General features: G+C 41.5%; 1 protein-coding gene across 3 annotated transcripts in view; it reads left to right on the forward strand.

The window, feature by feature from the left end:
• The window catches only part of CHD9 (chromodomain helicase DNA binding protein 9), a 185492-nt gene that overhangs the window by 43192 nt on the left and 118692 nt on the right, over positions 1–23608 (forward strand). For 2 of the 3 annotated variants that reach the window (XM_065416620.1, XM_065416621.1), the window contains exon 1: positions 22552–22581. The exons of the other annotated variant lie outside the window; for it this stretch is intronic. In XM_065416620.1, the coding sequence (XP_065272692.1) occupies positions 22552–22581 (30 nt within the window). Of the gene's footprint in view, positions 1–22551; positions 22582–23608 lie in introns of those variants that run through there. 3 annotated transcript variants of the gene reach the window in all.

Consider the following 23608-nt stretch of genomic DNA (forward strand, 5'->3'; position numbering starts at 1 on the left):
AGGGCAGCCTATGTTCAAGTTTTCAAGTGGAGTTCGATTTGATGGCTCTGATTGAGAATGTTGATGCTAAGTCTCTGAAAAATGAATCCAGGAATGTAACTTAGATGTTTCTTAGAAATAACTGACACATACTTTGCATCCTTGAAAGTTGTTGGCATTCTTTCTACTTTAAAAGAAAATAATCAATTTCTATTACAAAAAGTGGCAGCTGTTGACTTGTGACATTGCATTTGTTTGTGGTATTTTCCCTTCATGTTTTGCAGATTGAAATACCAGTCTTCAAAATATCTCCGTATTCAAGACCTTTTTTCACCAAACAACCTAAATTGATTTAGTTGGGGATTGGTCCTGTTTTGAGCAGGGAGTTGGACTAGATGCCCTCCTGAGGTCCCTTCCAACCCTGATATTCTATGATTGGTAGTGACAAGAGCCTCTACCTGTAGTTGTTGGGGTGGGTGGAGGAAGGGGAATTCTAACCATAGCTAGCATATGGTTATTGAAACAAACCTGAAAAGATTTGTACATTAGCACTTTTACTGGAGAAGTAGAACATTATCTTTGAATTTGAGCATTGTTTTTATGCTTGTATGTTCAGAACATCATGCTGTAAAACAGGGAATACTTGTTCTCATCTACAATTAAAAAAAAAACTTTAGGAACTGCTTTAGAATATGGCACCAGTTGTTTCAGGCAATGGAATATATTTAAATATAATTCAAATATTCAGAAAAAAGATTCTTCAAGTAATTGTAAGTAATCTTACTAGAAAAAACAGTCATCATGCTTTCCATGACTTACGTCATACTCTCTTTGGCTTAGATTGTCACTGGTCTAAAAGGGATAAGAACATAGTTCTAAAAGAGATTTTGCACTTTCTTAGGAGTTGGGTTCCTTTTTCTTCACTAGATTGTGGAAGCTACAGCTACTGTGGGTTAAGCCTTGCTCTGTCAGCTTGCTGTAGAAATTCTATTAAATCACTGAAGTAGGTGGTGAAGAGTAACCTTAGTTCTTATGAGCCTTGAAAGCAGCTGCCAGCTGCTGCAGCTAAAGAACACCAAAGAGGAGGCAGGTAAACTAAGGTAGAGGAATGCATAAATAATCATTATAATTATGTTAAACTGGATGAAGGTAAAGGAGAAAGGGTTAGACTGCCAGGAAGGGAGGACTTCAAAGAGCTGAACCCAAGACAATTGGCTGAATAGAATCATATAACCTTTTTCAGATTTTTGCTTCCCAGTTAGGCCCACGCTTTAAGAACTGTGCACACTTTCCTACTTGCAAAACACCCAGTATATGCTTGCAATTCAGGATTGTCATATGCAATGGTGTATGCAAATACATTGCAGGTGCGTGCCACCCCATTACACAATGGTTGTGCAGTTTCCAGTATGTGCATGTATATGAAACTCATTCTTGTGAGAATGTTTTGTGTTTCTAAATAGTTAGGTCATCAGTTTGTCACCCAAATACTTTTTCCTGACTGAACCATATATCTGAATGCCTTGAGGTTGGAAGTAAGGAATTCTCAGAGTTCCTTTACCACTTGCTCCTCCTGTTGGTCTGACAGAGCCCAGGTCTGCTGACCTTCAGGGCTCTGTGAAGGATTGTGGAGAGAGAGAAAATTCAATGGCCTCAGTCCAGTGCTTAGAAAAGGTATTGGTCCTGAAAATATTTATTTTGGTCTGTCAGTTTCTGACAGGGTGGACTAGGCTCAGATGCCCTCCTCCTGGAGGCCTCAGGATCCTGCCACATGCATCCCAGGAAAGGAGCAGTGGAGCTGAGTCTTCCGAGTAGTCTAGAGAGGCTGCGAAGGGCTAGCCAATCAGGGAGGCTGCAGGAAGCAGCCAATTGGGGCTCAATAGGGCCATATGAAAAGGAGCTGCAGTGCCAGTGACAGGCAGTTCCCTGCTGGAGCCACAGGAGTGAAGATGGTGCTCCTGGCTGGCCAAAGGGAACTGCAGCACCACAGACACTCCGTGGTGGCAGAGACCAGGGGAGTGAGGAAAGAGCTTCTGGCTGGCTGCTGGGTGAAGCATGGGTGCAGGCTGGGGCCACAGGGAAGTGGCCCAGGGAACTGAAAATGGTTTTGTTAAAGGGACATGACGGTGCATGGTTGCTATTCTTAGGGTCCCTGGGCTGCGACCTGGAGTAGTGGGTGGGCCTGGGTCCCCTCCATAGGCCACTGGGGAATTGGCCTACAGTTGGACAGCAATAAACCCCCAGAAAGGGATCTGAACTACTTAGTGGCCCAGCTGGAGAGCTAGGGCTGGAAGGGCCTGGAGAGGATGAAACCATTGCCTCCAGGGAGGAAGCCCTGGGGATATGGCCCAATACCACAGTTGGGACTGTTTAAAGACTTTAGACGCACCTGACCAGAAAGGGGCACTCGCGAGAGGTGCATGCTACCCCATTACACAATGTTTCTAGTGTTGGTAGGCCATGGGATACCATATCATAGGTTTATCGTTCTTATTATAGTGTGTATTCTGCATTTCAATTCTGGGATGCTTTTAGAAGAAACCATTAGAGTGAAAGATTTATACTCTTGTCATGCCGACGGCTTGGCATACTCAGAGGCAATTTAGAACATTACTTTCTAGTTCTGGTGGGCTATCCAGATAGAAGTTGCTAAAATTACATTCTTCTTTGAGTGCCGGTCCCTATGGATATTCACTTCGTGGATACTCCTGTGTTCTGTGTCCGGGGACAGCAAATTTTTCAGTAGCAGTGTCTGTTGGTTCCAAGCCTTCACACTGCGCTGCCTCGTGCTTTCAACCAAGGAGTAGTGCGGACCGATCACCCTTACAGCTGCTTGCGGTCTGAGTGAGTTGATGCCCTTCTGAGTCTGTAGCTTTATAGCTCTACTTATTCTACCTGTAATATATTGTAAATAGTTTATTATTTTAGTAGATAATATATAGCTTATAGTTAGTGGGGATCAAGAGGGTTCCCCCATCATTTGGGGCACTTAGTATGCTCCAGGCCCCAGGCTTCAAGCCCTGCCTGGTGGGTCTTTCTGGTAAGTGACCCACACAAGAGCTGCCTGCGCTGCCTCAGGAAATTACACAGTCTGTTGAAGTGTGAGATTTGCCACTCCTTTCCCCCTTGTCCTAGGCAGTCATGGGAAGTCAGATTCCATAGGTACCTGATGGAGGTCTCCATGAGGCCCTGGTCTGATCTGGATTCCTCCTCCTCTTTTTTGTCAGCTGGAGCCTTTGGGCAGTGCTCTTCCAACGTAGGCACCTTTGAGCTTGGGACCCTAAGAACCAAGGACTCCATGAAACAAAAACACGAAGAGATGGTGAAACACCCTCGGGAGAGAGACACCCTCATAAGAAGAGACAACAGTCACTTCTTACATCCTCAAAGAAAAGGATTGCCTTGCCAACTCCCTTGGTACCGAGTGAGACTCCATGCCCCGGAGTAGGTGCCTCTATAGCTCATGGGGAACTTGGACTGACAAAGCTGATACTGGGAGATTCCAGTGCTCTGAAAATGCACTGCTTTTAGAGCCTGCTAAGGACATTTGGCACACACTAGTCCCCCAACCTCTAAGAGGGCTGAAAAGAAGTGTTCCCAGGGGGTGGAATATCTATTCTCCCCACCCTAACTTGAACACTTGGGTTGTCTAAGCGGTCACAGAGTGGAACAGGTTACCCCAGCCCAGGTCCACTTCTTCAGTCAAAGATGCCAAGAGGCTAGATTGCTTCGTCAGAAAGAACTTTTCTTCATCCAACCTATTCTGAATTGCGAACTACAAGGCACCCATGTCAAAATATGACTTTACTAATTAGAAAAAGTTGTTGGAGTTAGTCAGTAAACTGCCTCAATTCTAGTCTATCCTAGTGAGGGGAAGCTGTTTGAAGGATCATCCCTACAGACATCACTTGATGCAGTGGACACAGCTTCCTGTGCCATGGTGACTTCAGTGGTCACAAGGCAGATCTCTTGTCTGTAGTCATTGGGGTTTCCCAAGGAGATCAGGTGATGGTTGAAGATCTCCCCTTTGAGGGTAACAACATTTTCAGTGAGGAAAAACCAATGAGTCACTTCTCTCTTAAAGACTCTCTCACCGTCGGTTCCTTGAGAATATATACCCTGACTTCTCACAGGAAATATTCTTAGCCACTGCTGGATAGCTACCGGATAACCCCTCAGCTGGTCTATCAGCAGAGGACCTATGAGCCACCGAGAAAACCCAGGGGGTGCAGCATGGCAGACACACCTCACCACTGCCATGCTCTCTCCAGATGTAGCAGCCTACCGAGAAAACATTGTGATGAGATGCTCAAGAGCTGTCAATCGGTCCTTGCACAACAAGTCTCTCCCCACCTCTTTCTGTGGGGAGAGATTTCCTGGCCTATTTCCTTCCAAGGTGGCAGCATTTAACATCAGACCAAATGGGTTTTGGAGGGCATTGCATTTGGGTAGGTGATCGAATATCTCTTCCCCATGCCTATTCATAGACTGCTGTCATGACAGCACCCTCCTAGAGGAGGTGGACCTTCTAATGTAGTTAGGGGGTGTTGAGCCAGTACCCCCTCGTTACAGGGGGAGGGTTCTTACTCCAAATATTTCCTAATCTCTCAAAAGAGAAGGGGCTGGAGACCTATCCTGAATGTCGGGCAGATGAACATCTTCATCTGCTGCTCAGGATTCAGAATTATTACCACGGCTGCTATAATCTCCTCCCATGAAGGCGACTGGTTTGTGGCTGTTAATTTGAACAATGCTTCTTTTCATATTGATGTCCATCTAGCACACAGGAGATTTTAGATTTCACGGTGGGCCTAGAGCATTTCTAATACAAGGCAGTGCCATTTGGCATTTCGATGGCCTCGAGGGTTTTTGCAAAAGTCATGGCTGTGGTGGGAGTGCACCTGTGCCATCAGTGCATTTCCATATTTTTCCCTACCTAGATGACTGACTGCTCATGGGATGATCATATCAGGAGGTATAGGTAGCAATCCCCTCCTTACTAGACCAGTGCCGCTCCTTGGGACTTCAGGTAAACAGCTTCCCCTCATTAGCATAGACTAGAATTTACACCTGCAACTTCTATAGAATTTATTGGAGCCAGTGTAGACATGACTGCAGCCAGAGCCTACTTAGTGACGATTCCTTGTGATGAGATCTCATATTTGACTTCATTTCAATCCTCAGATGACAGTCTGATCCTGCTTGTTTTTGCTATGTCACATGGCCACATATGACTGTGTGACCCCTTTGCAAGACTCCACCCTTATGATCTCTAAGCTTGGCTGAAGAAGGTCTACACTCAGAGCGGAGACTCCCTGAACAAAAGAGTTTCACATTCTCACAGTGTCCTCATGTCACTTACCTGGTGGGAGAATAGGGACCAGGTTTGTGTAAGGGTTCCCTTTATTCCCGTCCCTCCCACAAAGACACTTGTTACAGATATCTCTCTCCTGGGCTGGGATGCGCACCTGCACAGCCACCTGGACTCTGCAAGAGTTCACACTCCACATCAACCTTCTCAAACTTCAATTAACTCATGAAACATGCCAGAGGTTCTTGTCCTTCATTTGATCCAGGTCAAGTTAGACAACATGACCACTGTTTATTATATAAACAAACAGTAGGAAGCAAGGTATGCCTCATTTTGCAGGAAAGAGATCGTTTGTTTACCTGCCGCATCCACAGGTTTGGCCAATCGCGGCTCCCACCGGCCGCGGTTCGCCGCTCCAGGCCAATGGGGGCTGCGGGAAGCGCCGCGGGCTGAAGGAGCCATGATCGGCTGAACCTGCGGACGCAGCAGGTAAACAAACCGGCCCGGCCCACCAGGGGCTTTCCCTGAACAAGCGGTGGACCGGCTTTGAGAACCACTGCTTTAGATGATCTCCAAGGTTATTTGTCTCCGTTGCTGAGAGAATGAAAGCACAGAAAATATCTTCCCAAAGACTCTCGAAATGGATTTCCAGTTGTATCCTCCTTTGCTTTGAGTTTATGGAAGCCCTTCCTCCTCAATCTGTCAGAGCTCAAGCTGCCTTGGTGGCTTCCCTGCAAGGAATCCCATTCTCATAGATCTGTAGAGAGGCTGCTTAGGTTTCTATTCACACATCAACCAGGCACTATGCCTTGATTCAAGCCATGGCTGGGGATGCAGTGGTGTGCAAACTGTGGTGCAGAGCACGTCCTTGCACCCACCTCCTCAATTAACACTGCTTGGGAGTCACCCCCAGTGAATACCCTTGGGGACCAGCACTCAAAGGAGGGTTACTTACTTTATAGTAACTGAAGTTCTTAGAGATATGTGGTCTCTATGGGTATTCGTGTCCTGCCCTCCTTGCCTTATGCTTGGGTCCTCTTGGATTTGCAGTAGAATAGGAACTGGAGAGGCGGTAGGTCTTCACTGCCTTTTATGCCTTCTGCCTTCAGTTGAAAGCACAAGGAGGCAAAGGGCACAGGTGTGAACCAACAGACACTGCTATTGAAAAGTTTCTGGTCCCCCTGAAAAGAGTGTGTATGTGCACCCCCAGTGAATACCCAAAAGGACCACACATCTCAAAGAACTCCAGTTACTAGATCCTCTAAAGAAAGGTTAGTTACCTTTATATCTTAATCACAGTAAAATATTTTAGAATGTACTTTGCGGTTGTGGGAGGGATGCAAGATCATCAGAATGTGATATTAATATCTGAGATGTCATGACCTGTCGTGATTTGAAATAAATGATATATGCTGTTGGTATGCTGGGAAATGCCATCTTTCTAGCAATATCCAACAATACTTTGTAGTTCTAATGGTTCCGAGAGATTAGACTCTAAAATTCAGTGGTCCCATGGTCTAGCAATGCTTTCTTGGCTCCAATCCAGGATTAATTGTAGCAAATCCCATATTTCAGACTAGTGTAAAAATTATCCGTTTACTCTAGATCTTACTTAAGCTGCTGATTGTAGAGATTAGAGTTCCAATGTGGTGGTGGTAGGACAAATCTGTGTCTCACTCAGTTTGCTCAAAAAACGAATAGGAAAATTGAGTGATGAGGGAGGAGAGAGATAGAGGGTATGTCTACGTAGCACCTGGCCTGTGCCAGCTATCTTGGGCTTGGGCTGTGGGGCTGTTTCATTGCTGTGTAGACTTCCACAGGGTCCCAGAGCTTGGGCTCTAGCCCAAGCCCAGAAATTTACACAGCAATGAAACAGTCCTGAGCTCTGCTATCTGTGACTGTCTATACCACGCAGACTGTAGTTGCTGTGTAGACATACCCAGAGAGCTAAAATGTGTATTTCTAAAGTGTTTTACAGTAATAAAATCAGAACTGGTTTTAATCTATTTTTCATTCTAATAAGTATACCCTTGGAAAACATAGATGAAAAGGAATATACTTCATGTGCCTGTTTTTACCACCCTATTTCATACCATCCATTTCATGAGAGTGGGGTTCTAATGTAGATTTCCTTTCTCTCTGGAAGTAAGTCAACTAACCAATCATTTCCCTACAAATTCAGTAAAACCTATTTAGTTTTCTACTGTGAAATCTTGTCTACACTAGGGAATTTATATATGTTACAGATATTGGTGTTGGCAACGTGCAGCTCACTCGTGCTGAAAATGGGTTAACTACAAATGTAGACAGGCTTAAACTAAACTTAGAACAGTTTCAAAAACCATAGTCGAACCTTGCTTATAGCAGGAAGAGGCATATATGTCCATGTACTTTTTGCTCTGCCTAAAACCTAATTGGCAATCTACTGCTGTCTCGTTAGCTATTCTGTCATCTTGCCACCTGTTGGTAACAATACGTGTTGACCCATAGGACTCCACAGCCAATATGATGAAAACACCTTTGCTCCCACTGACTCTGGTCTTGCTTCTTAGGTTATCAGCCTGACGCAATTCAGATTGCCTTATTAGTGCAGCATGGAGATTAATTTATGCTAAGCCCTTCTCCCTTTGGCTTCCAAGGCATGCCTCCCGAACACATTTCTGTTGATCCCTCCCCTGAATCTACTTTGAGTCCTTCACCATACTTTCTTTGATACCTGTTATTGTTCCTGAAGTCCTTGGATGCCTCTTCCTTCTATGGGCTTTTCCTGCAGTCCAGAGTTCTCAAACCTTCATGAGGCTTTACAAGAGATCTTGGTGTAACCCCCTCCTTTATCGAGTCTCATCCCTACTGCTGCCACCTCTAGTTCCAGACCAGTCCCTTTTTGCTGGATTTTAATGATCCTCAATTCTCTTTCTTAGGCCTTTGGCCCACCTCCCACACACCATGCCCTCTCGTAGGAAAGCAGTGGTGGACAGGGAGTGGGGGAATCTCTCATGTTCCTTGGGGTATATTTGTTAAAATTAAGAAAATTCTAGTGTCCTAAAGAAAGGTAGGTTTGATAGAAATATTTTTAAAATGCTTAAAATTATTCAGTACCCATGGAAGTTTCATTACCTCTGCTTATGGATGGCTTTCAGTTCAGTTCCTGGCAGACTGTCGTCGTCTTGGAAAACAGGCACAAGTTTGCATGAAATGAAGTGGAACAAGTTTTTCCTGTTCATTTTAAATGGAAAAAGCAGTGTTCTTTGCAAGCTGCTTTTAAATGTAGTACATATTTAATATTTGTTTGGAACATGGGGTAAATAAAAGTTTTTTGTTTTAAACTCATTTGCTTTTCCTTCCCAGTTTATTATGTAGAAAGGCTATGTTATGTGTTCATGAAGGTAGTAATCTGCTCTCTTGTTATCCAAGATTGCTGAAATTCAAATCATTGTGAATTCTGGCTGTGACCATTGGTGTTAAGGAATACAGTAGAAGCTCAGAGTTACAAACTGACCAGTCATCCACAATTTCATTTGGAACTGGAAGTATGCAATCAGACAGCAGCAGAAACGGGGAAAAAAGCAAATACAGTACAGTACTGTGTTAAATGTAAACTACTAAAAAATAAAATAAAGGGACAATTAAAAAGATTTGACAAGGTAAGGAAACTTTCTGTGCTTGTTTCATTTAAATTAAGATGGTTAAAAGCAGCATTTTTCTTCTGCATAGTAAAGTTTTCAAAGCTGTATTAAGTCAATGTTCAGTTGTAAACTTTTGAAAGAACAAACGTAATGTTTTGTTCAGAGTTACGAACATTTCAGGGTTACGAACAACCTCCATTCCTAAGGTGTTCATAACTCTGAGATTCTACTGTATAAGGAAAAGGCTACCACACCTGCCTTTGTTAATTCAAAGGCAAGTTAAATAGCCTCTTCGTTATATGTGTAGTTAACATAAAAATAGCTTTTCTGGGACAGTTCTTCAACTAAGAAGGCTTCTGGCCCATAGACACCCAAATGTTTTGTGCATTTTGTTGAATGTAAGGTTATTCTTGATAAGCCTTTATTCATTATAAAGGCTTCAACGTAAGTAGCTTTCATGACAGCTGTGTTCTGTTGGCGATGGGAATCCACCAAACCCTATATTCTTAACTTTTATTATTCTCTGACCCAAGTTGTACAAACACATGTAAGAAGAAACAATGGATATTAACATTCAGGCATGCTTACTGTCCAGTTTTGGGTGAGACTGCCTCAGCTGTAGCACACTGTTCTTGGATGTTTTGCAATCCTAAATAACTGATTCACTTTAAAGAATGATTCCATCCTCCAAAACTTTTTTTTTAAATACATTATAGTTCTGTTTGTGTCTGTGTTTTCCGAGTCAGATGGATGTGGCTGTTTTTATAACTAGATCATGCAAACTTAGCCTGAGATCTGAATTTCAAGCTAAGTTCTTTGATTCTCAAAGTGTCATCACCTGCCCTACATTTTTTTCCAATTATGCTGTAATGATTCCTGTGCAATCCTGTTGCCTTCAATGGAATTTTATAGGTGGAAGTTGTTAAACAATATTGTTCACAAAGTAGTTCATCAAACAGAATTTAGCTCTCACTCTCAGCTCTGGTGTCCTGCAGCCATACTGTGAGTAAAAAGAAATAAAAACTTATTTTTGTCAGTAAAATCGACAACTGTGACTGAGTGCATTTAAGGTAGCATTTAAGGTACTGCCTGTGTCAGTAGTATCACTTCTACAGGCCTGCCCCAGCTGTTCTTTGCATGCACGCGCACACAGTTGCAGAGGGGAGATGCTGCGACAGAGTGAGGCAAGCTTTTTCTGGTTCTGCACTGCATGGAGGTACTTATCCTTGCATGCATTACTACAGCAGCAGAATTTGCTCTCCCATCCATGTGCAGTTGGAGAGAACAGACAGTAGGGGGCTAACACAAAGGGGAGAACAGAGTAGGTAGTGTAGTTTAGTCCCTTCCATGACTGTGGGCCAGGCCATCACTTAGAGTCCATATGTGTTGACACTAGGAAGCACAGGCTACGTTTGTTTGGGATGTAGAGTGAAGTAAAGGGGGTAGCGGGGTTTGTTCTGTTTAGTTTTGGTGGTGGTGGGGGGGGGTGTTCGTTTTGTTTTTTGGTGGGGGTTTTTCCTCAACAGCCTTAATTAGGGTTACCAGATAGCAACTGTGGGGGGAAAAAGGGACGGGGTGGGGGATAATAGGCGCCTATATAAGAAAAAGTCCCCAAAAATGGGGCTGTCCCTTTAAAAACGGGACATCTGGTCACCCTAGCCTTAATAAAGAAATCCCCCTTTACACTCATTACCTATGACCTTTGTGGTAGAAGAGTACAGAAATGAAGGAGAAAGGAATAGGAGGATTTTAGTAACCAGAGAAAATGGGGGAACTCCAGTGGAGAAGAGAGAGTAAAGGTCCTGTTGCCTCTCTTATGTGGAGAAGGGGGGTATTAGGTGAAACCTGGTATATTCTCAGGGAGGGGGGGAACTCTGCTGGTTCTCCCCTCGCCACTGCTCTTAGGGAAAATAGTGGAAAACATTGGCTTAGTTGATAGAGCACTAGACTGGGACTCATGAGAGGTGGGTTATATTCTGAGTTTTGCTACTGGCCTGCTTTGAGATCTTGAGCAAGTCACTTGACCGCTGGATACCTCAGTTTCCCTATTTGTAAAATAAGAGTAGAGGGGCTTACCTCCTTTGTTAAAATGCTTTGAGGTCTGCAGATGAAAAATATAAGCTAGTTTGTATTTATTCGCCTCCACTGAATGCAGAGGCGAATAAATACCCCCCCATGCTACTCTCCCTTTTCCTACCAAGAAGCCCAATAACACAGGTGCACACAAGAAAGCCTGTTCAGGGATGTGTACCCTTTTTATGCCCAAAATTTAGATATTCAAGTTCCATTATGCTGTGATTCACCAGAATATATACATAACATGCCCAGCAGCTGACTATGTACAAATCCTTAGGACTCTTGTGGAGTTTTCCCAATAATCCTGACAATATTTTTAAAATACTAATAGCTATGGTCAACGTTGTTTTAAATAACATGCTTTCCTCCCTCCCTCTATCCCACTAAAAAACCCCTTGTGTATTAAATCAGTGATGGATAAAACACCAAGGGTCGTGAGAAATCATCCAGATTGGTGGAGAACCGACAACATGCCCTGTAAACCTCTCAAATTAGTAATTTCTTACCCATCTACTTGGGCCTCAACTCTCTATCCAATCCTGTTTGGGGGGACAAAGGTGTGTATCCCAGGTGTGTTGCTACTTGCCTCCCATATGAGTGGAAGCCAGTGGCAGGCCTGTTTCCCTCTCTTCCTATTACCCTTTCTCTTCCCTTCCTTTCTCAAGTTCCCTACTCTACACTTGGAATGTCTTCCAGTGGCGGTGCTGAAGTGGTTCTTTGTGAGTGGGTGGGCTGGATAAGAGTGAATCCGGCTGCGTTCTTCTATTCCATGATCACCCTAAAGCTAAGCGCCCAAAACAGGGAGTGAGAACACTAGCAGGTGGAACAATGAAGAATGGGAGAAAAGGCCACCTCTGTTAACCACAGCAGTGGTAGCCAAAAGCATGAATGACAGGGAAATGTCCCAGTAGCGAAGCTGGAGACCTGGGAGAAGGGGGGGGGGGGGGGGGAGTTCTTTTCTGCTTAATATGGGGCTGTTTCCAAGTAGGATTGTATCCATTCAATACTTGTTCTTGCAGCCTGTCCTTTTAAAATGAGTTAGAAATTAATCAGCTCTTTCAGTGACTAGGGGACTGTTGTCTTTGCTCTTCCTTCCTTCCTTCATTGGTAAAGCAGAGTGTCCTTTATTCATTTCACTTTGCATTCTATTTGAAATCTGAATTCTTCTTTGTTTTGGGTCATAGTTGTAAGAATTTATAATTGGTTAACATTTAGGGTGTTGCTAGTGTTCCAGGCTTGGAGGCAAACAGAGGCACTATGTTCTGTTTGGGTCTTTGTTTTTCTTCTTGATCTCTGTGGTTCTGGAAGTAAGTGCTAATGCTCAGCTTCCTTTTGACTCAAACACTTAAAGGTAACAGAGCTTGTTCCTTTCCACATTGGCCTTCTGAATTAATCTTTGTCTTTAGGGAAACAAGGTGGGTGAGGTAAAATCTTTTATGGGACCAACTTCTGTTGATGAGAGACAAGCTGTTGAGCTTACACAGAGTTCTTCCTCGGGCTTTGGAACTTGCACCTAGCTCCTCTTCGTCAGGTCAGACCTGGGAAAGAGCTCTGTGTAATTTCGACAGCTTGTCTCTTTTACCAACAGAAGTTGGTCCAAGAAAAGTTGTTACCTCACCCACCTTGTGTTTCTTATATCCTGGGAGTAACGTGACTACAACAACTCAGCCTTTACAGGCAGACTTCTTTTGTTTGAGGTTGGTAGGAAATATTACTTTATAGAAGTCTTAGGGGCCTAACTTAGGCCCTTGTATTGCAAAGACGTGCATGTACTTCACTTTAAGCACGTAAGTAGTCCTGTTGAGTTAATACAATTAAAGTTAGGCATCTCAATAATTTTTTTTGCAGGATTAGGGCCCTAGAATGTTGACACTGGAAGCAGTAGTAGCTGGAACTGACACATTTAGAACTGTGTACTACCACTGCAGTATTATAAATTAATTTTTGTAATTTGCCCAGAGTCTTTAGACAAGCTCTGGAGAAATACAAATATTAACCACACATAGAACTCTCATTAGCAATGAATAAAGGTCGTGTACAGTCCCAGGTCTGAACATGTGGGTACAAGACTTTCTGAAATAGAAGGTGGCCAACACATAAGTGTTTTTGGAAGGGCACAATTTAATTACAAAAGAGCTATCATAGTATGCAGGCTGAATTTGCACATAGAAAAGGCAGTCTCAGTACTTCTCTGCAATAATTTAATATCAGAACAATATGGTGATATCTTTTATTGCTTCATTTTTTTTAAATTAGTCAGCTATTGAAATAATACAATAAAACTAAATTGCACTTGTCATAAGTGAGCAAAGGACACTGTGCAATTTATTACCAGTGTTTTTTTGTGTGTGTTCACACTAATATACAAAATTTAGTAAATTTCCATGGGGTCTCTAAGTCATTGGTGCAAATTAGTGAGTCTCCAATGTGCAGGAAAGATGGAGAGAAATAAAGGGCAGAAAGCAAAGTTGGAATCTACTGAGAATGAGCTGAAAAACAAGGATATTAAAATGTAGCGCTACTAAGTGATGCTGATATTTTAGCCACTTAGTCAAAATAATATACTGGAGAAATGTTGGCGCTTAATACTTTACTGCTCCTTTGTTTTTGATGCAGTTAAATTGCTTTTTGTCAAGAAGACTATAAGCAAACTATTGGATAAAAATCAAGCAGCACAGTTTGATCACTTGCATGTCAGTGCACAATAATATCTTGAGAGCCGAAACAGCAACTTAGGAGATTTCATACTTGAAAATTCAAGTTCTCTCTTTGTATAAGCCCCATTGTACTTTAGAGCCAAAGAATTTATGGCTGTCAAAGGTTGGCTTAGAAATATGGCATTTGTTTGCCTTGCCTATCCAGGTTGATACCATTGCTTGTTTTGTTGTTGTTTTTATTATTTTATTTTATTATTCAGTGGATTGAATGTAAAGATGAACATAGGAAGAGGAATGGAAATAATTTCAACCACCTTAAGCCCAATTGTTATGTATAGGGAATGGTGACTTATAAGTCATGATCCTAGGACATGAAAATGCATCAGAGAGGATAAAAATTATTTAAGTTGATCTTTATTAGAATCAGATTTTTTAATTTAAATACATTTTTCTTTTTAGAAATAAGCCAATTTAAAATTAAATTAACCTATATTCCATGTAAATTTACCCTAATCTATATGTCAAACCAACTCTGGTTCCAGGTGTTTAGCCAGTAACTTCTACCAGTTCAGTGAGGTAGTAAACCAGCTTTTGACCGCAGCAGGTTCTTTTGCAACTGCAGAGGTATTTTCTTCATTTCAGTTTATTCAGCTAGTTCAGGTCAATGACTAGTTCATTCAAAGTTGAGAAACCAATTGGGAATTGAAAAAAACAGGAAAACTTATTTTCCTCTTCCAATCAGTGAATAAAAACTGAGATATACTTGTCCTAAAATCTCAGACATGGTGACCAGAAACAATCTGCAATTCACTAATTACGGATAATATGTCCTTTGTTTAATAAATCAGTTAGTTTTAAATGCAAAACCTGTTTGATAAACTTACATAAGAAAAAAGGATCCAAAATATTTAAGTAGTTTTATTTAACTAATAAAAAAAATGTAAATGCTGTTTTTGTACATTTTAATTGAATTCCAATTTTTACCCAGTTGTAGTTTGACACAAATTGCATGTAAAACAGTATCATCTAGTAAATAAGAAATGTCATTCACTATTTTCTAACATAATTTAAGAAGTAAAAATTAAGAATCTGAATAAATGTATGTGTAACACAAGTCTTCTCTCTCCGTTCACCTGCAGTCAGGCAAGTGCTCACCTCTTGCCTGGGTGCCTGATACTCTTGAAGATAATGGAAATCCTGGGAACGTCCTAACAGTGGTCATGGATAGGTGAGAATTTTCTATCCACCCATTCGCAGCAGCTCTCTGCTCTTAAGAAGAATGACAGTTTGTGGTGCCTCTACGGGGTGTGACAAAGTTCCTCCTCTATCTTGGTGGGTCCTGCGCTTATTGGCGGATTTTCTTGCCTCAGAGATTCACCATGTGGGTTGGGGAACAGCCCAGAGACCTTCCCCTCTGGAAGAACCCACAGTCCAGGTCAATTGGGAGGTTTGGGGGGAACCCGGGCCCGCCCTCTACTCCGGGTTCCAGCCCAGGGCCCTGTGGACTGCAGCTGTCTATAGTGCCTCCTGTAACAGCTGTATGACAGCTACAACTCCCTGGGCTACTTCCCCATGGCCTCCTCCAAACACCTTCCTTAGTCTCACCACAGGACCTTCCTCCTGGTGTCTGATAACGCTTGTGCTCCTCATTCCTCCAGCAGCACACCCTCTCACTCTCAGCTCCTTGCACCTCTTGCTCCCAGCTCCTCACACTCGCACCACAAACTGAAGTGAGTTCCTTTTTAAAGCCCAGGTGCCCTGATTAGCCTGCCTTAATTGATTCTAGCAGCTTCTTCTTAATTGGCTCCAGGTGTCCTAATTAGCCTGCCTGCCTTAACTGGTTCTAGCAGGTTCCTGATTACTCTAATGGAGCCCCTGCTTTGGTCACTCAGGGAACAGAAAACTACTCATCCAGTGACCAGTATATTTGCCCTCTACCAGACTCCTGTACTCCACTGGTCTGGGCCTGTCACAGGGGATAAGCACTATATACCTCTATTAGGATATCTTGGTAACTTCCAGGAACAATTCTGGCCTAAATCATGCAGCAGCCCTAGCAGATAAGGGCAACTTATACGATTGCTCTAAAGAAGCACTAAACACTCAAGTTGGAGCAAGGAACAACTTTACTTAGAAGTAATTTAGCAAAATACAATGACAGTGCAATAGAATAAAATAGAGTACCTACTGTAATGACTGCAACAAATCAATAAGATTTGCAACAGGTTCAGCTAATGGTGGCAACTTACAAACATTAAAGTAAACTTATGCCTGTGCTGCAGGACGTAGTGCTTTATGTAAAAACGAAACTTAAATTTACACAAGAATATTCACCATTAATATTATATAAATCCCCTCCCACAGTATGTGCTCCCCTTTAATTTTAAAATCCCAGGTACTTTCTTGCGCTGGCATACTTGATGAATGGGAGTTCAATGGAAAGCACTAGGAGTTTCTGACATAGCAGAGAGAGTCCAGATAACTGGGGTGAGACATTTTTGTTTAGAGCAGGTTAAAATTGACACAGTGGTAGCCGGTAATCATCAAGTTATAAAACAGCCACCATCTCTATGCAGGCAATTGCTTTTCTTATAAGCTCCTTGCTCTTTACCTCCGGTGTCCTGGAAAGAGGTACTTTCCCTAGCACAAGAACTTTCACATCAGATCTCCAAGGTCTCCCCAAACAAGGATAATCTCTCGGGTACTCGTACTTTTCACAATTGCCTGGGTTGCACAGTTCAGGATCTGCCAGTATGATCACTTCCTGGCTCAGCTGCTGAGAAGGGATAAATGTGCTGGAGCTCGATGCTAGCAGGCATGCAGGTGCAGCGTGGGCTTAATACTGGTCGTGTAGTCTCAGCTGGAACGTCTGGGCAGCCTAGTCTCCCAAATCTCTCAATCTAAACACAGACTACTACTACTAGGTCCTATCCCGCTGGACCTCTAAACTTGGTGAAGTAGCACTGCTGGCTCCAGGCCTAGCCTCCCGTTCTCATGAACCTCCAGCTCCTCTTTTTCAGTCACTTCATCTTTATCAGCTTTCTTGCCCCTCCAGCTTCCTTTAGCCAGCCCTCCAGGCTACCAGTAGGATCTCCTGACTTTCAACTTCGGCCCAGATACAGGATCACAGAGCCAAGGTCAAAATGTCCCAGAGAGTGCCAAATACTACATCATGGGATGTATAGTCCTTTCAGTGCATAGCCCTTATGATTGAACTGGAAGTTTTGTAGTCCTTTGGAGGTAATACACAGTGCAAAGAGGACTAATCAGAAGACCCCTGGCCAGGTTCAGAGGTCCCCATATGGGAAGGGCCTATATATATATATATATATATATATATATATATATATATATATATGGATGGTACCAAATTGATTAAAACCATCAACTGTTCCTATTTTAGCAGACTTCAAAAGCCACTTAACTTTAGGTTACAAATTCTTCAGAATTTAATTTCTGAATAAAATGTTACAATTCATATTATCTAAATATATATTCCCTTAAGAAAATCTACTATTGGAACTGCAACTGTAAAGTCCCCTGAATCATATCATGTGTAATACTAATACTTGGGAATATTTAAAAAAAAAAAAAATAGAAAAAGCCACACTTAGTTACCTATTTTGGTTGACTCCACAGATTTTTAGTCTCTTCACCAGTACTAGATTATAAAGAGATTAAGATTATTCTGGTGATTGTAATGTAAAAAAATGTTTTGGTACATTCTCATGCATAAAATTCCCTAGTAGTATCTTCTCAAAGATGTACATACTTCCACTACTGTTGGAAGGAATTATATAAAACATTGAGAAGCAAATATGTAACCCCATAGTCTCCTTTCCTTTAGAGTGGATAGGATCATAATAAGGTTGTTATTTGGACATGTTAATCCATAAGTGAAGATTCATTTTGGGTATTTAGTATGGGGAGGTTTACACAATGAAGCCATTGACACACAATTCACTAGGTCAGTAGCCAGAAGACTCATTACCAGCACTTGAAGTGCATGTAGGTTGTTGGTTAGTCAGGAGATGGATATATGAAGTCTTGAATTTACACACATGCAGACTTTGGAATTACACCACACTGAGGCTATGTCTACCCTTATGTTGGTATAACTGATTCATACCCTGAATGACATAAGTGTGGTGTGGACAGCGCTATCTGGCAGGAGAGCTACCATCACTCATCGGGGGTGGATTAATTAAGTCGACGGCAGAGCTCTCTAGTTGGCTTTAAGCAGCTACAGGAGAGAGATTGAGTAGCACAGCTGCAGCGATGCAGCTTTGTCGCTTAAGCTCTCTAGTGTAGCAACAGCCTTAGATAAATGGCAGCAGCTCAAATGTCTCAAGTGCAAGTCCTGCCCGTCCCTAAATTACATGGAAGAGGCTTTTATAATAGAATTAGTGTGGTTCTGTTTCTGGAGCAGGTAGGGCAGAATTTGGGGAGCAAGTTCCGGGAAATGCACACTCACTGTGCTAAACCCACCTCGTTATGGGGCTGTGTCTGTGTTGCTGTGCAGTGTAGGTTTGGGTAGGGGATTCATTGCTACATAATTCCACTAGCTGCTGTTCTCCACATAGTGGGAACACAAACAGTGTGGAGACTATTCAAGCTATGAATTTGGAGTAGTGACCATTGAACATTTCCTCTTCCATGGTAGGGGAAAATTCCTCCATCCCCAAGCCCAGATGAACTTCCCAGTTCAGACTGTGTGCTGGGGCTAGGATTTGGGCCTTAGAGCAGTTCTTACAGTTCTTGTTTCAGGATGCCTTCCAGTTACTTCTGGGGAATTCTGCACAGTGCAGAATTTGTGAAGAATTAATGTTCTTTGCAGAATTTCATGTTTCCCTGCAGAATTGGGTTTGCACAGGTGCTGGTGGCCTTTAGGGGCTGCTGGACTCTGCAGAGCCTAGCTCTCCAGCTCGCAGTGAGTGAAGCACCCAGCAAATGGTTATAATACAAAACAAAATAATAAAATTCTTTACCTGGGTCTACACTTACTAATAATTATCTTTCCTATCTAATAAAGTAGGTTTCTTCCTCCTAACCCCCACCCCCAAGTTCAGTCTGTGCTAGACCTGGCTGGCTTCACGGCAACCAAGATCCCATTTTTCTTGAGAGGACATTGCTCTTTGAGATGTCTCCTCCAGTGAAAGGATACAGAGGGTCTTTCTCCTTCTTTTGTTATATTGAAATAGTCATAGGGGTTTGCCCTATCTATGAATGGAAACCAGTCTTGTAATGTTCCTTTTTTTTTTTTTTATCTTCAAGAGTTTTGGATTGTTTGGTGGTTTTCCATTGAAAGATTTGGGATTGAGCAAGGCTCAACAATTGAGCCTTGCATTGCATCCCCAGCTAGACAGGACAGTATGAGAACTCTCTCCTGCCTGAATGGGCCATCACTGATGTATACTATCCCTGATGATCAATTTTTACCCAAGTCCATAAAGCATAGGTTCAATATAAATACATTATTGTACATACATCTCACAATGATTGAGTCTCGACAAATTACGAGCTTTCTGTAGATGTCTTACACGTTACTCTTTATGGATAAACATCTTTTCAGATGTGTTTGGTGTGGTGAGTCCAGTCTGAGTTGAGAGCTGTTGCAAACAATGAGGGGGAACTCTTTCCTTAGGAACTGCTGTGTCATAGAGAAAAACAAAACAAACCAAAAAATACCCACAGATATCTACCACTAATGTGGTCAAGGGGCAGTGCCTTGATGAGGCTCGCTGCCAACACAGTGCTGCTAGCTACTGGGAAGGAAGAGATTTGTTTCACAGTTCTGGTCCCTGGACTGTACTCAGGGAGTTGGTTGCTTTTGTGTTAGTTTGGTATCTTGTAAGATGTTTAGTGTGGTGAGTTTGTCCAGTCTGAGTTGAGAGCTGTTCGTAAACAACAAGGGAGAGCTCTTTGCCTAGGTGTCTGGTGTCATAAACGTAATTTATGTCATAATTGACGTAAAGTCTAGTAGCTCGGGGACAGCATGCCAGAGCTTCTTGGCCACTTCAGAGGGCTGATGTTCACTGCCTCTCTCCTGAAGGCTGTGAGGTGGGTCATAGGAAAGGAAGTCTTCACTCCACCCTCAACTGTATTTGTTTGTTCTGCCCTGTCAATAGTTACACTCGCGGTGCCTGCTGCTACTAATGGCTTTCCCAAGCAGCTGCAGCAATATGAAATTGTCATGATTCTTGACAATTTCATTGCTGTCCACAGGATCTTGAATAGCAGCAGGGGAACTGACTAGAGCCTTGTTAATTTCACACTGCTGCTGCTTGGCAAAGCTATTAGCACCAGCAGATAACCTGGAGCTGTCTTTTTGCAGACTCAAGAAGACAACGCTGCTTCAGTTTATATTCAGTTAAATTTGGAAGATTATTTTTGCAACTTTAAGAGCTGGAAAGGTATTTTTCAAATAAAACATAAGTTCTAAATACATCCCCTCTCCCTTGCACATTTGCTAGAGAAATCTTTCTCTCTGACCATTGGAAAGTAAAGGAGTAGCATTTTAAGCCTTGGACAAAGGGATATCCCCATCTAGAGTGCTATCATCAGCCACAAAAAGTAGTGACAAACCAAAAATTTACTACAAAACCTTATAAGTGCCGGATAATTTTTTCAAGTTCTGTGTATTATGTTCATTGAATTAAAAGTAGTTAAAAGCTGCAATATTGAAATTACAGAAAATTAAATGGCTAATAGGATGAATACATAAAAATGTAACTAGTTTTGCTTTTGAGTTTTTCATTTATATTTTCTTTTATTTTTAAATTTGGTTGCAAAGTTCATGCAATTTTTTTTTTATTTTGGGGAGCGAGGGTGTGTGTTTATGGTGTTGTCACCGCCACCCCCGTGCCCCCTCTCACCCCCTGACAATATATTTCAGTATTCATCTTTTTTGGTTTTGGTGTCCATCAGAGTGATGACTCTTTCAATGCAGACTTATATTCTGATTTATTGTGACCTTTATTTAGCTGAGGAGAACTGACTGGTGTTTTCCTTGATTCTCATAATGCCTGTTCCAGATTGGCCTGAGATGTTGCCCTAGAACAGTAAAGTGTACCTCCTGTTCCCTAGCTACTATGCTTGCTGCTTGTGTAGTGTTCTCTACAAGCCTGGGATGCAAGAAACACTCCCTGATAAAATACACGTTGAACTGCCATCAACGTCAGTAGCCAACTTCATTGGATCAGATCCTAAAATTTTACTGAAAACCCAGTAGCAAGAATGTTGTGCCAAGACAATTAAAAATAGACTGAAAAACATATTTGGTACAATGTGTTTTACCTAATTTGTAAAATAACATACCTTTATTAATGTTAAATTCAATGTAATTTGTATTACTGTATGTATTACAACTATAATGCACAAGCACTTTGTAATTTTATTTATTTAAAACCGCCAAATAATTTAAGACTCAAGGGAAGGTATTAGATTTAAACAACAAGCACACAGAGACGTTTTATTTAAATCAAAATAATATTGTTGACAAAAGCAGTAACTTACTTATGTCTATACCACTTGTATTCTCAACAGATAGGGAAGTTAATTCTGAAGTAAATAACCTATTTGTGAATTAAAGTATACTATTAATAAAAATGAAGGCCTAAGCAATGTAAACTCTTAAAAGCTCAGTCATTGTAGCATCATGGGGGCTTTTCATTTAAATGTTCACTATAAAGTGTGATTGTCATTTACTGTTTTCATGATAAATAGTGTTTGGAAAAATGACAACCCTGCCTGATATGATTTTGTGTTGGGGTTTGTTTTTTTTTGATTGTGAAAAGAACAGAATCGCCAGGGGACAGGGAGTAATTATCATGTTCTATATTTTAAATAACCTTTACAAAAATCAATGTACCTGCTCACCTAGTTTGGTGGAAATGAGGCTAAATATTAGAAAGATACAAGATGCCTTAGTGTGGCATTTTAATTTTGAATGCTAAAATCAAAATGTAAAATATTCCATCTATGTTAAAATTATAAACCTTTGAGTAAATAGGAGCTCATTACAGCATATGTTCCATCTAACTGAAGGCTCTCCAGCTCAAAATATTCTTTATTTCTCCATGGGGAAAAAAAGAAACAGCAGCAAGAAAAGGAATGCTTCCATTTTGTGTTGTTGTGATCTGTTCTGTATGAAATCTCTGTAGTAAAATACTCTCAATGTCTAAAATAAGTGCACAGTCTACTTTGCCTATGTTTTATCCTCTGGGCTAAATTTGTTACAACGTCTTGATATTGAGCTCTGTAAAATATTTTGTTCTCCAGACTTATTTAAGATTTTGGTTATTGCAAATAAAGTTGACAGAAATGTAAAATTGCAGCAGTGGCTAGTACATTACTTGGAAGTGATAGTTTACAAGATTGTTTCTACCTATGTAAAATACAATCTTTTCATTACTGTAAGAGGTGGAAGAGTAAGAGTTAACTACTGTACCACATGTAGGGAAGAGCAGTCCATTGGGGGTTAAATTGCAGAGTCTAATGGAATAATAACTGGTAGCACCATCTGCTGGCCTACTTCCGCAGAAGGAGTCAGTATTTTTAACGACATCTCTAATATTCATGCTGATGCATTTTGATGCTTTGTGCATTCATTTCTTTCTGTGCTTTGTTGGAATCTGGCTATCTGCTTACAGCTGTTGTTGAAATTCTGCTCTTTAGGGGAGATGGCAGTCTTTGTCATACCTGAGTAGGATGAACAGTGGATGTATACTTCTCAAGGAAGAAATATGTTGATAAATCACAATGTGTATTTGTGGAGGGTTGTGCATATCTTGGCTGCAGCTTGCTAAATAGGCCATTTAGCAATCTTCTTTCAATGCTTTTTTCTTGAGCCTTGCCTGGGGTGGTGAAAAAGCAGAGGGCAAGCCTTTGTCTGACGCCAAAAATGTCTTCAGTGAAGAGGCCAAGAGGAAGGGTAAGTGAAAGCCTGAATGAGTGGGAGGAGGAGGGGTTCTTTGGGCTAAAAGGCTAATGGGATTGAATAACCTTCCTTATTACTGGCTGCTGCTGCGGGAGTCGTGCTGCATCGCCATCTTGAGCTTGTTGCTGTTTTCTCGGGTCTTGGTTATTTGTTATAGCCTGTAGGCCTTAAGGTGGCATTTAGTGAGCGATCCTAAACCCTGTGTCCTTCTCAGTGCTGCAGCACTGCTATTAAGCCTTTGATGAGGCACGTATAGAAAAATTATTCAGTGAAGCGCACTGGATTTGGCCTGAAAATGTGTTTGGAAATTCCTGGTGTCTTTTCCCCATGCTGTAGTGAGAGGCACATTTACGGGTGAGAACATAACAGAACTGTTATCTGCTATTTTTTTGTCTGTTTGAATAGGAAATTCTTTACATTCCGTAAGGTTAAACAACATGCCTTCTAGTTGATTTCAAATAGACTGCTAATTTGAATGTAGAATTCCTAGTTCTAGCATAAACAATTCTGTATAGATATAACAGTGACAAAGGGGGGAAAAAGTGAAAGTTAACTCCTTCAAGTAACAGTATAACATGTAATTTTAAATAAATTAAATATATGCTTCCTAAATACTTTACTGGTGTAGAAAACTGCATAATCTGTGTTTGTTCTTTTTTTAAAGCGTTGATTTGGTCAAATATCTGTTCTTGTTGGTCGTAAAATAGTGCTGTTGATTTTATATTTAACTGTAGGATAATTATTCCTGTTTTGATACTACTTTCAGAGGTATATTGTTGCTATACCTTTATTAATTCCCTACTCTTTCAAGTTTTGTGAAGCAAATAGCTAGGGAAAATCGCTTCTAAATCCATAAAACATTTTCAAAGGCTAAGAACTGGAGCATCTAATTACAGAGGTTGGTAAAGGAGGCTGTGAGAACTTTAGAAAATCTGTTTCTCGTTGATTTTTCTGTACGTAGAACCAGTTTATATGTAACAATTGGTGTTCTTTATTCTGGAACCCACGCTATAGTGGAGTA

This window comes from Emys orbicularis, chromosome 14 (assembly GCF_028017835.1).
Source record: "Emys orbicularis isolate rEmyOrb1 chromosome 14, rEmyOrb1.hap1, whole genome shotgun sequence".
NCBI classification, from domain to species: Eukaryota; Metazoa; Chordata; order Testudines; family Emydidae; genus Emys; species Emys orbicularis.